At 32.6% G+C, this 13,468-nt stretch overlaps 1 protein-coding gene across 1 annotated transcript; it reads left to right on the top strand.

The window, feature by feature from the left end:
• The first annotated feature begins 6,430 nt into the window (after positions 1-6,430).
• c8h22orf15 (chromosome 8 C22orf15 homolog) lies at positions 6,431-13,404 on the top strand. The gene is made up of 5 exons (XM_087264876.1): positions 6,431-6,781; positions 8,491-8,577; positions 9,715-9,837; positions 9,937-10,008; positions 12,090-13,404. Exons 1-5 carry the CDS (start codon positions 6,757-6,759, stop codon positions 12,224-12,226), a joined length of 444 nt encoding a protein of 147 aa, XP_087121002.1. The 5' UTR covers positions 6,431-6,756; the 3' UTR covers positions 12,227-13,404.
• The last annotated feature ends 64 nt before the right edge of the window (positions 13,405-13,468 follow it).

The raw sequence follows: 13,468 nt of genomic DNA on the forward strand, positions 1-13,468 counted from the left end.
CATATGGGGCACAGCATGTGTTTTAGGATATAACTCAGGTTTTTGAGCTCACTTCGTTTTTATTGTTCATTTATTCGTTTGCTGGAAATTAGAACTGAATTTAGAAATAGTTTTGAAAGGAATATTTGAAGTTAACAAACTAAATTAATTATAGACTAATTGATGTCTGTGCGTAAAGGTTTCCCTATCCAAGAGCGAATGTGAAAGTAGATCCATTACCTCTCATTCTCACGCAGTAGATGCTCTGTTTAACAGTTTTCTGTTAAAAAAACTGTTAACTGTTTGCTTGTGAAATGCTCATTATTTCCACTTAGACTTACTTTGCGTCCTGTAAATAGCGAATGCGCTCTTGGCGCGACGCAGCTGGCTCTTAAAGGGAATGGGAGATGAAACTCTAATTGGTTTATTCTCAAAACACACCTATAACTCATTAAGAAAATAAACTCAACCCTTTTAGAACATGCGCCACGGCGCAAAGCAGATTTTCCTATCCTTAAATTAGCAAAAACGCGTTCTGACACTCCCTGAAAGCGTTTGCGCCCTGCGTTTTGTGCTCTGCGCATGGACCATCAAAATAGAGCCCTTACAGTCTATCAATATGCAAAATAAACAATATTTTGAAACAAAAATTAACTACAATGGTTTTGCTGGAAAGAATTTTAGGTTACATTAACCCGAGGCTTAACCCTATTGCTTAAATATTTAACATAAACAAACAAATTGGCCAAGTATTATATAGCTTAGAGACCAGTCTTTAAAATGATTTCATTCCAAACACAGCCTCCAGACGCAGACACATCAAGTGTTCATCCCGGGAGAGTCCATCTCTTGGGCTCTTGTGCTTGATCACACGCTGAAGGGTCTGATGAATCCTAACATTGTGTTTTTCCCAGCCTATCCCGCAAGTCCCCAAAGATTTCAGGTTAAAGGGTGCACTAGTACATCTCAAGAGATTTCTTGAGTATTTTAGGGTAGCATTCATCTGAACTGAACTAAACATATGATGTATCAAAGAGTGTCAAACCAAACGCAAAGGAAAAATATACGTGTGTATATTTAAAACCCAACTGTAAAAAATGTTTGGTTCCACACAATCTGTATTGTAACAACATGAATTAAGTTCACTTTTAAGTTAATTTAGCCATGACAGTACATGTATTAGGTCCATTGTCACTTCTTAAAATAAGTTAATCATGTTATAACTTAATTTTATAAGTTATGTTTTAAGTCAGTTTAACATCATATAAGTTCAATGTACTCATAAAGTTCATTTGATTCAGCTTAAAAATTTAAGGCAACCAGGATTTGTTTACAGTGTACACATTTAAGTGGATTAAAAATAAAACAATTAAGTTGTCGCAAAAAAAAACCTCAAGAATTGTGCAGTTTCAGCTAATTTTTATAAGCAGTTTGAACAAACAGCAAACTTTTTTTTTTTTGAGTATACGGATAACAAATATACTTTGATTTGACAATTTATTTTGCATTTTACCTCAAACAACACTCACAACCACTGTTTATGGATGAAAAAATCTAGAGAGGATACATTTGATTCAGATTGACTCATTTGCAGGCAGACTACAGCCTGATTTGATTTGAAATGATTCACTGCATCACTGTAATCCAGCTCGAGTTATTCCAAACAAAAGCACATTGTGCTGGGAAACAAAAGGACATTAAATGAACCCATGTTGCAGCTAAAAATACAGTATTCACACCCATCTTCTTAATGAATTCTGATTACAACTTGGAGTATTTCAAACTCTGAACAATAGCAGTTTGCTTTTCAGACTTACAGTATTCATGCTTAAATGACTATTTGTATCTATGGGCCTTACAGAGTTGGATCACCCAAAAATGAAAATGTAGTCACTATTTACTCAAAGCTAATTGGTTCTTCTGGAGCTATTTCATTGTAAGTAAACAGTTAAACTACCAGTTATATGTTTATTATTATTATTATTAATATTTACAAAAGACAAAATAAATAGTATATATTAGCAGCAAATATATTAGCAAACGCTTCAGCTTATTAAAATGAATAGCTATTATAAAGAAATAGAATCAAGTTATCAAATCTCATTAATCTTTTCTTAACTGTATAACTTACAGATTCTGATTAAAGAGCAGTGAATGAATCTCATTTATTTGGATTTTTCGTTTGATTACATTAAATAACAGAGGTGTCACTTTGAAAATGCACACATCTAACGTTATAATAAAAGTATTCGATTGCTTTCCTTACTGTTTATGTTCATTTAGGACAAAATTAGTTGCGTTTAAAAAAAAAAAACACCAAGATCGTCATCTTAAGATGTTGTTATTATTATTAATAATGTGTATATATCTGCTCAGACACACACTCAAAACCCAGACTTTCGCTCTGCTTCAAATCACGTGTACAGAATCCGTTTGCGAAACAGCGTCTATTTGTCACTATGAAGCGTGTCAGCTGACAGTCACGCACCGATATATAACTGTTTTGAGGATTGCATAGGAGGGGCGATGGCACATGTAATGAAAAGGAAGGGAATCCCGCCATTTTTATATTTATTTCAAAGTGTTTTTATGCCTTAATAAAACAAAAGCATTTAAGAGCCGGGGGGGTGGGGCCTGGTGGTTTGGCCGTATGGGTTGCGCATAGGGAGGATCGGCTCTTTATTGTTTATTGCCACCCTTCATAAAAAGATTGAAAATATGTGAGAAATAAGGAGAAAATACCTTTATGGGATGATAGCGGGATAGAACTGTAAAGTTCTAGAGAATCCCCGGGAAAAACAGGACGGTTGACAAGTATGAAAAGAAGATATTTTGAAGAGTGTTGGAAACCAGTAAACATTAACTTCCGTGGTAGGGAAAACAAATACTATGTACAGTTAGCCCCTTTTCATTTTATTTTCTTTTTAAAAAAATTCCCAAATGATGTTTAAATTTTCACAGTCTGTGAACTTCTGGAGAAAGTCTTATTTGTTTTATTTTGGCTAGAATAAAAGCAGTTTTTAATTTTTAAAAAAACATTTTAAGGTCAAAATTATTTGCCCTTTTGAGCTATATATATATATATATATATATATATATATATATATATATATATATATATATATATATATATATATATATATATATATATATGTTTTTCGATTGTCAGAACAAACCATCGTTATACAATATAACATGCCTAATTACCCTAACCTGCCTAGTTAACCTAATTAACCTAGTTAAACCTTTAAATGTCGCTTTAAGTTGTATAAAAGTGTCTTGAAAAATATCTAGTAAAATATTATGTACTGTCATCATGGCAAAGATAAAATAAATCCGTTATTAGAGATGAGTTATTAAAACTATTATGTATAGAAATGTGTTGAAAAAATCTGCTCTCCATTAAACAGCAATTGTGGACAAAAATAAACAGGGGAGCTAATAATTTGTTTACTGGCTTTATTAAGATTCTTCAAAACATCTTCTTTTGTGTTCAGCAGAAAAAATAAACAGGTTTGTGACAAGAGAAAGGTCAGTATATGGTGACTGAATTTTCAGTTTTGAGTGAACTAGTATTTATTTGGCTGTGGGAGTGAATGGGATGTTCATATACGTGTTTATACTATATAAAACATGATAACCTCTGGCACACATTGAGCTATTATTGTGCAAAGCAAACAGGCTGATTGGTGTAATCTTTGACATAAAGTCATAGAGGGCATCATATCACATGTAGAGTTGTGGAAAATACCTGTTGATGAAGCTAATGGTGTTTACACACACTGATAACTTTTTTTTTTTTTTTTTTGGACATGAAAGCAGTGTTGGGTGTAACAGGAATCTGAGCTTATAAACACTCATGTCTGTGTTGTCATAGAGTTGATACTGTCTGCGTCTCAGCGGCTGTTATTCTGGACAAATTTATGACAATGTGTTGCCGCTATAGTGCTAAAGAATGGTTCTTAAAGGAACACTCTGTGTTTTTTTGAAAATAGGCCCATTTTACAACTCCACCAGTTCAAACAGTTCCGTTTAACCAATTTCATATCTATTTAGCCAATATCTGTGTCTGGCATAAGCACTTTTAGCTTAGCTTACCATGAATAATTTCATTGGATTAGACCATTAGCATCTTGCTAAAAAAATTACCAGTGAGTTTCGATAATTTTCCTATTTGAGGCTTAAATCCCTTCTTGTCCTAAGACTGAGGAACAATTAAAAGTTGCTATTTTTAGGCCCATACCCACATAGCAAAATTTCTGGCCCACACAATCACCTTTTGCTTGGCCCACATGCCGCAGTGAATAACGGTACATGATTGGACCAGGTCTGGCTTTCAGACAAGGGCCAAACATGGACCATATCTGGGCAAAGTCTCAGCCAAGATAATAACCCATAATGGGGCCTGAACTAGCCCAGATATGTTGGTTTGTCACGACTGCAAAAAATGTGATAAACTCATGAAGCTTTCTCAAAGCAACCTGATTGGTAAAATTTTTTCTTGACTCAAAAATTATTTAAATGTATTTTAAAAGTGGGTCAAGTCAGGCCAAAATTACGTGGCCCACATATACATTTTTAAATTCTGGGCCAAATTTTAGGCTTCATGCCAAATCTGGGACAGAATTCTTTGCTACCTGGGTAGGAACTATACTCTAATTCTGCCGTAATAATCAAGGAACTTTGCGCTGTAGCATGGAAATGGTATTATGTAGGGCCTGAAAGTAACTTACATGTATTCTGGTTCAAACAGAAACAGTTGAAGATCTGCAAGAAAATATGTTTGTATCTCACTGTACACTCCCTGTGCAAACCAATGGTCACATTGACATTGACAGAAGTTGATGTGAGCACCAGAGTGCATGTGTCGACACATTAACCACTACGCCATTGGCGCCAACTTAAACAGTCATTTTTGAGTTAGATGCTAATGGTCTGATCTAATTCAATGACTAATGCTAAGCTAAGCTAAAATTACTTGAGCCAGATCCAGAGATCAGCTGAATGGATTCAAGAATGGTAAAACTCAACAGTTTAGCTCTTGGGGAGTTGTAAAATGATTTTTTGTAAAAAGTGGAGTGTTCCTGTTCTTGATTACGAGACCCAGAGTCCCCTACATAATGTATAGTAATTTTAATAAATTCTAAACTCTTTAACTGCCCCACCAAGAAAAAAATGTTTGGATTGCATTTCTTAACTCCTAATGTCGCTAATTATTCCTCAACTCCTATTTTTGCTAATTGTCGCTTTATGGTAGAAGTACTGGAATTAATACATTTATGAAAAATCTGAAAATATGAAGCGTAACACCAATTTATTTAATGAAATATTCTAAATAAAACATTTCTGAATACTAAATTATCATTATTTTTTGAAGTGTGAAATATGAAATATTTCAGGTTCTCATTTAACATGATTTTGGTTTTATTGTAAAAAAAAAAAAAAAATTTAGTAGTGCAACAGGTTTTTTTTTTTTTTGTAAACCAACAATGCTGCGTGTAAGCCATTATTTAAAAAAGTAAACAGTAAAACAGTAAAAACATGGTCAACCGTTTGGTACAGGGGCAGTCAAAGGGTCATAAAGGGTTTAAAGTCATATTATTTGAACTGAATTGTTTTAAGGTTGTGGTGAAAGACAAAAATGGCATGTACATTTATATAATTTAAAAATGATGTTACATGTTATTCTAGCGAAAATACACTTATGTTTAAAAGTTGTGATCAGTATTTTTTTTTACATGACAATATATTATTTTTTATTGGGAAGAGACAATATATAGCAATTTAAAGGGATAGTTTACCCAAAACAGACAACTATCTGGCATCATTCTTTAAAAAAAATTGCACCAGTGAGAAACACTTTTTTTTTAATAAACCGCATTTATATAAATAATTTTCATTCTTGCAAGAACCAGAAAGGGCTTTCCACAGGTCCCCAAAGAACCCTTTAGTGAATAAATCTTCAAAGAACCATTTTTAAAGTGTAAAATAATCTTAAGCATAATCTAAACTTTTCCTCTAATGAGATTCCACAGCCATTAAAAGTTCTTTGTAGGGAAACCTTTTTATTTTAATTTGTCCACTTGGGAGAATATCTTCAAAAATTAGCTGTCAGTGGATGAAAAAGGTCAAAACATATAGAAATGTGTGTTTTCATATGTATATGACTTACAGTCTAGACATAACCCTAAAGTAAGGCGACGAAATTGCAACAGACATTCAAATTAATGAAGCTTGCTGGTCCTCCATTTCAAATAGCGTAATTTTTTTTCCCAAGTTAGTACTGAAATAGCCACAACTGGGACGGACTTGTTGAAAGTCCTGGGAAAGAGACTATAGATCTGCTCCACACTCCCGTCCCCGGATAAGTACTTCAAAGAACCTGTCTGTCTGTGTACTAACTCCATGGAGACAAATCAGACCGGTCTGCTTCATAAAAGAGAAAGGCTTTCTCTCGTCTCTTTTCAAGAGGCAGAAAAGGCAAGAGTAAAAAATGCAGCCTGGGTAATATGGTGCTGTTTATGTAATGCAGATTCTAGGCCAGCGAGGGAGTTCATCCATAGTTCAGTGGTGGCACAGCAGGATAAAATTCTGATTACATTGAGTCTAGTCTGCCAATTACTTTCAGCGCTGGAGAACTTTTCAGCGTTCCTCATAAACCTGGCCTTTGTCTCTAGGTATGGCTGTAGTCAACAACATTTAACTGCCATTTATTTTCCTACTGTGCGAACAGTCATGTTCAGTACTGCAGGCTGCTGACAGAGAAGTAAGACTGAGATGTTCATTACTGTGATTTTTGGTGGTAAGTGCAGGAGAATTTATAAATGTTATTTACAAATGTTTGGGATTAATAAGATTTTAAAAAGTTCTTGAAAGTTGTCAATTACAATTTAAAGTGTTTTCCACACTGAGATATAGTTTAGAATCGGTTTCTTTGAGGAACTGCTAGTAAATGTCACAAATAATTATACATTTCTTGTTAAAAGAATGCATTTTAAAATTTAATTTATCCACGTTATTAAAAGCTGAGTTTTCAGCATCATTACAGCATCCTTCACAAATTATTCTTATATGATGATTTGGTGCTCTAAACATTTCTTAATTTTAGTGACGTTAAAAACTGTGGTACTGCTTAACATTTTTGGAAGCTGTGATGCATTTCGTAAAAAAATGTGTTTAAATATAAAATTCAAAAAGACAACATTTATTTTACAATTGAAATTTTGTTAGTGAATCGTTGAATAAATGTGTTTTTTTTAAGAAAAGAAAGAAAATAATGTTTACCCCAACATTTGAACCATACTGTCTATGTCAGGGGTCGAGAACCTTTGTTCAGCAAAGAGCCATTTTTTAAAGAGCCATTGGAGTGTGTATATTACTACATAAAACCCAACACACAAATTTAACAAATCAAATGAGAGTAGTTAACTCAAAATTGACTGAAAGTTACTCATTTAAAAAGAGTTGTGAACTCAGAGTTGAAGGTAATAAGTTAATTAAATACCTCATTACTTCAACTTAAATTGAGTAAGTCTACAGTACTTATATAGATTAGCTTTTTCTTTGGTTTGTAGCAATTGGTTTCCTCAAACATTTTGAGTTGCCTTAATTTTTGGGGGTTTACAGTACTCAGTTGGTTTGAGTTCACTTCCTTTATTGGGTTTTACTCTGCTCAAATTACTTTGTTTACTCAAATGGAGTAAATTCACACTACTCATTAGAATTGGTTTTTGAGCTTAAATAGTTTGTTGCAATCGGTTTCCTCAAACAGTATGAGTTACATGAAATGTTTGGGTTTTACAGAGTATAAATAATACAGGTTTAAAACAAAACCTTTATTTGACTCCATGCATTGCACAACTCACAAGCATCACATGTTGAGCAGGTCCATAAATGTAGAAAGGACGATTTATTTTAAATTCTGGTAAATACATTTTTCTATTTTCTGAAAAGCAATACCGTTTAAAATGAATAAACATTTTACTATTATAAAAAATAACACAGTTATTTCAAATAATACAAAATAAAGTATTTAGCAACTTTTAATTTTGGCTAGTTTTAAAGAACAAAAATCATATTTTACTATTATTGAGAAAATAAAAGGCAAATAAAGGGGCCAAGAGCAAATAATGAGCATGCGCAGCATAGAAATGTAAATTGTTTGCCCTTTATTGGTGTCATGATTCAAGTTTATCCAGAGCACCACACACGTGGTTTAGTTGAAACGTTGTTTTATTTTACAGTGAGTTTTTAATAATTTTGCTGTAAAAAATGTACAATATAACATTAATTGTGATCGTTTTTTCTATAGAAAACTGATTTCTAGTGACAGTTATAATTTTTTTAACTGTAAATTATTATTGAATGGAAACAGCTGGAGAGTCACATGTGGCTTACGACGAGCCATATTCCTACTGGTCTATGTTATGTTCTTTATTGGTTAATAATAAGTTACTTCCTTTTATTGGCTTCCTTTTTTATTGACTTATATGAAATATATATTTCTTGCAGAGGGAAGAGAGGAGATATTAAACCTAAATTGCAAGATTATAAACTTCATTCACAGTATAAAGGAAAAATGCAATCTGGATCCTCAAGGTAATGTATGCTTGAGCTCTCTGAGTTACTTAGAAGTTTAGAGTAAGAAAAGAACTTCTGCAAAACTCATATTCTTGATTCTTTAAATTGTGCTGTGATCTGATTGATCTAAACACATCTCTATACAAAGTAGTCATACAGTCAAAAGCTGATAATCTAGATAAACTGGGTCCCTTTGGCCTGTGAATATGGAGAACAATAACTTAAAAGCAACTTCCCAAAAACTGCTGAATCTAATCTGTAAACTGATGCCATCGCATTACTGCTGAATGCATTTGTATAACATTATGTCTACATATAAAATCCGCAGATCTTTAGCTGAGGTTTTGAAATTTGATAAGTGATCTAAAAATACGACGACTAACATACAAATCAGGTTTAACAGAGCCCAAGAGTCATAAAAGACAAAAGCTGATATAGTAATACAATATTTAATATAGTAATACATTTTGGCTCATACTGATAATCGTTTTTTTTTTTTTTTTTCTTATAAGGCCAATAACAATAACCTAAGCCTTTATAGGCCAGCACAAATACAGCCAATGACACATTAGTACATTTCTGGGCTCATCCGACTTGGAAAATGTAGTACACCGACTGAAAGTAACATTCTGCTCAGAAGCGATCGAATCTAAATCAGTAAATTGATCCCCAACACAACTTAGTTGATCCTGGTTTTTGTATGATGTGATGTCAGGACATAGATTCAGCAGATCCTTTATGAAAAGTTAATGTAATTTGTAACCCTACCTGTTTACCTGAAAGTAAATTCTCTGTAGCAGAGATATATATGGACAGGAAGAGGTAGCTGAATTTTGCCTGATACTGATAACTGTTTATTTTCTCATAGGGCCAATAACAATAACTTAAGCCTTTATAGGCCAGCACAAATATGGCCAATGACATATTAATACATTTCTAGTCTCATTTACCACAGAAAATGTAATACACGGACTGAAAGTAACATCCTGCTTCTGAAGCGACCAAATCTAAATCAGTAAATTAATTCCCAATACAACTAAGTTGATCTTAGTTTTGATATTATGTGATGTCAGGACATAGATTCAGCAGATCCTTGATGAAACGTTAACAAAATTTGCAACCCTACCTGTCGATCTAAAAGTAAATTCTCTGTAGACACTGTGGAATTGATGGACAGGACGGGGGAGCTGGTGAATTTGGCAGAGCGAGCGCAGAGCACTGACCTTGTCAGCAGTTTGCTGAAGGAGAGAGAGAGTTACGTTCCATTGCGCGTCTCACGTGAGTTTGCCCTCACCATCTTACAGTATCCATCAGATAGCACTGCCCCTGTGAAGAATATCATGATCAATAATCAGCTCTGTATGTTCTCTCATTCAGGAGCTGAAGGCTGTGAAGCTCCAAAATATTCTGCTGTGTTTGACTTTGGAACAAGTTATCCTGAGCTAGCAGGCAAGCTACTGTTTCTCTCTTATTCATCTATAACCAAATTTAAAGATTTGGAGAATTTTGGCATGGAAAATGTTCACTGTTTTCCATTACTTTCAAGTTTTTCAAAAGATGTTCCCAGAAATCTAAATAAAATGTATATTTCTTATGACAGCATTTTTTACATTTGACAAAGAAACGTTTCATTTGATTTTTGTGGAGTTGCGCATCGATGGATTTGCTCTTCAGTGTTTGGACTTTAAGCAGTAAAAATTGAACCACCACACTAAAATAAACTAAACTGAACTTCATCTCTGAAAACTGAACTGACACAACTGAAATGTATTAGTATTGTTACTATATTTATATCAATTATTATTTTACAGAATCTTTCTGTGAATCCAAAAATGATTGTTTAGAAGGATTTTTGTCTGCTTTGTGATAAACCTTATTCTATTGTTATGTAGATTTTATATTCATAAATATTAATTTTCAAATTGTAAACCCATTTTTTGTAGCATTTGAAGATTAAAAAATACTTGCTTACAATTCCAGATTCACTTAATAAAAAAGCACTCAAAACTTACACAATTTGAATCAAACTGAAATAAACTAAACTGAACTTCATCTCTGAAAACTGTACTGACACAATTGAAATGTATTAGAACTTGAATGTTAAGCTGCTTTGACACAATCTACATTGTAAAAGAGTATGGAGTCAATCTATGGCCATATATAGGCTACTTGCCATATAAAAAAAACGTTTTGCAAACAAAAAATAAAGTTTGAGTGAAAAAATGGTAAAATAATGCAAATCTCAAAAAAATTGCAAAGGGAAAATTTAGTTTTGAGAAATAAAAAGGCATTTTGCAACCAAAAATAAAGAACTGCAATTAAAAATCAAGCAATGCAAAAAAAAAAAAAAATATCTGCAATTAAAAAAAATTAATGTATTTGCTAAATGTTCTTTTTTCAGTATTGCCATTACAAAACCTCCTACGACATTTGCAATGCTCATTTTGATTAGCAAGTTTACTGTTTGACGATTGAAACATCCACTAAAAAAACAAAGGTGGATTAGATTCATGACAGCGATTGACGGCTGATTTCCTTTGTGTCAAGATGTCTCCAGCGGATGATGCCGCTTCATAGGGCGCATGTCCGGGCATGTCATACATACCCCAGTTCCTGTGGCTTCACCCCCTAGTGTCAAATCAGGGCCAGAAAGTAAAAATCCACAGTTGCCAACCTAGCAATTTAGCCCCGCGAGTGTAAGGTTTTTTTCTTGTACAGTCAAATCGATCTTCTTTCTCCTTTCTCTTAAATTTAGCCATCTAATTAAACCGTTTATTCTTTTCTTGTTCATAATCACAGAGATATTACTGACAGTTTCTAAACTTGTGTGAGTTTATTATGTCTAAGAAATTACTGCAAATTTACTACATATCTATATTAATATACTGTATTCAATTAGCAATAAATTAAATAAATTGACAAGCATTAATAAAGTGTGGTGCAAATATAAACACCCCTTCATTAACATTAGGCTGTTAAACAAGCAGAAACTGCTGGACCTGATGACATCCATAATATGCAAATGTATGTATGATGTAATCTAGCGACATTGCAATTGACTTGAGAGGTTTTGTAAAGGCAATACTGGAAAAAAATATTTAGCATATGTATATATATTTTTTTAATTGCAAAAAATATTTTTTGTACTACTTGATTTTTATTTGCAGTTCTTTAATTTTGTTTGCAAAATTCGTTTTTATTTCTCTAATATCAATTTTCCCTTTGCGAGTTTTTGAGATTTACATTATTTCACTTTTTGTTAGCAAAACTCTTTTATATTGCAAGTATTTATGGCCCTAGATTGACTCCATAAAAGTGCTACATAAATAAAAGATTAATCGAACTGAATTGAATAACTGAATTGATAAGTCGCTTACGACAAAATGTAAATTGTAATTAGCTTTGGACAAAAGCATCTGCTAAAAGACAAAATGTAAACGTAATAATATCTGTTCATTAGATGGACTTATTAATGTCTTTGCTTTGTAGTTTGCTTTGTAGTTAACAATCTTTTGTTCTGCTACTTTCAGAGATTCTGAGAAAACTGTCAAATCCTTCAAAGGAAAGGGACAAAAGGGGTGGAGCATCTAAAAGAGGCGGAGCCAATCTAAACCGTATAAAAGCTGCTATTAACCTCAAGAAATCCAGCACCACACCTCGAAGCTGAACCTTGATCATTATCAATGTTGTCAATATTTTATTTATAGAATTTATGACACAACACAATATTTGTAATACATTGTGTTGTCTTTTTTATTTATATTCTATATTAGGATGTGTATGCCTTACCTTTTCCTTTTTTCTGAGCAATAAACAAATAAAAACTATTTAATAACTTTGTTAAACATAAATGTTACCATGATTTACAGAAGACACCCACTAATGTTTCATTCAGTGTAAAAGTCAGGCATTTATTTGATGGCACATTAAAAGATTGAATTTAAAATCTTTATACATTCCACTGTCCATCAAAACCCTAAGTGTATTAATTTGCCCGCAACAGGTTTATAATAATTTAAATTATGGTATAAATTACAATTTAGTTTGGGTAGTGTGAATTCTGAAGGACCATGAGACACTAAAAACTGAAGTAGGTCTAAAAATTCAGCAACACTGGGAGCAGATGCAAGCTGAGACTGCATGTAATGCTTTTTATGGGTACATATAACCTCACCCCTTACCCTACCTCTCACAGTGACATCACAAACGCATAAGGTAAATATCTTTTAAATTATTAGATAACATTTACCTTGTCAAAAACTTTCTAAAGAAAACATTTAGATCAGATTTCACACAAATGTTATCCTATTGTCAGAATAACTACAACTATGCAACTATGTGTCCCAATTTTGGCAAGATGTTCCTATATTTATATCAATTATTCTTTTACAGAATCTTTCTGTGACACCAAAAATGATTGTTTTAGGGGGATTTTTGTCTGCTTTGTGATAAACCTTATTCTACTGTTATGTAGATTTTATATTCATAAATGTTAATTTTTAAATTGTAAACCCATTTTTTGTAGCATTTGAAGATTAAAAATTACTTGCTTACAATTCCAGATTCACTTAATAAGAAAGCACTCAAAACTTATACAATTTGCACGACCTTTAATATGTATAATCTATTAAATCTTTAAATCTCTGTTATTTTTGTTTTATTTTGCCCTCCTCACTTTCAGTTTCTGTGTCTATTATATATATCCTCAGATCAAATAACCTACTTCTTTGTTTTTGTTTAGATTTCTGTTGTTTTTTGCTCTTTTTTTTCTTTATTAGAATAATTGTAAACAATCTAATGATTATTATTGTTTTGGGTACATCTATCTGTTATACAATAAATGTTACACAAAAAACAAAAGGTGACTGCTAGAGAATGTAATATAATATAATGTAATTATAAAATAAAT

This window comes from Danio rerio, chromosome 8 (assembly GCF_052040795.2).
Source record: "Danio rerio strain M-AB ecotype USA chromosome 8, GRCz13ab, whole genome shotgun sequence".
Lineage (NCBI taxonomy): Eukaryota > Metazoa > Chordata > Actinopteri > Cypriniformes > Danionidae > Danio > Danio rerio.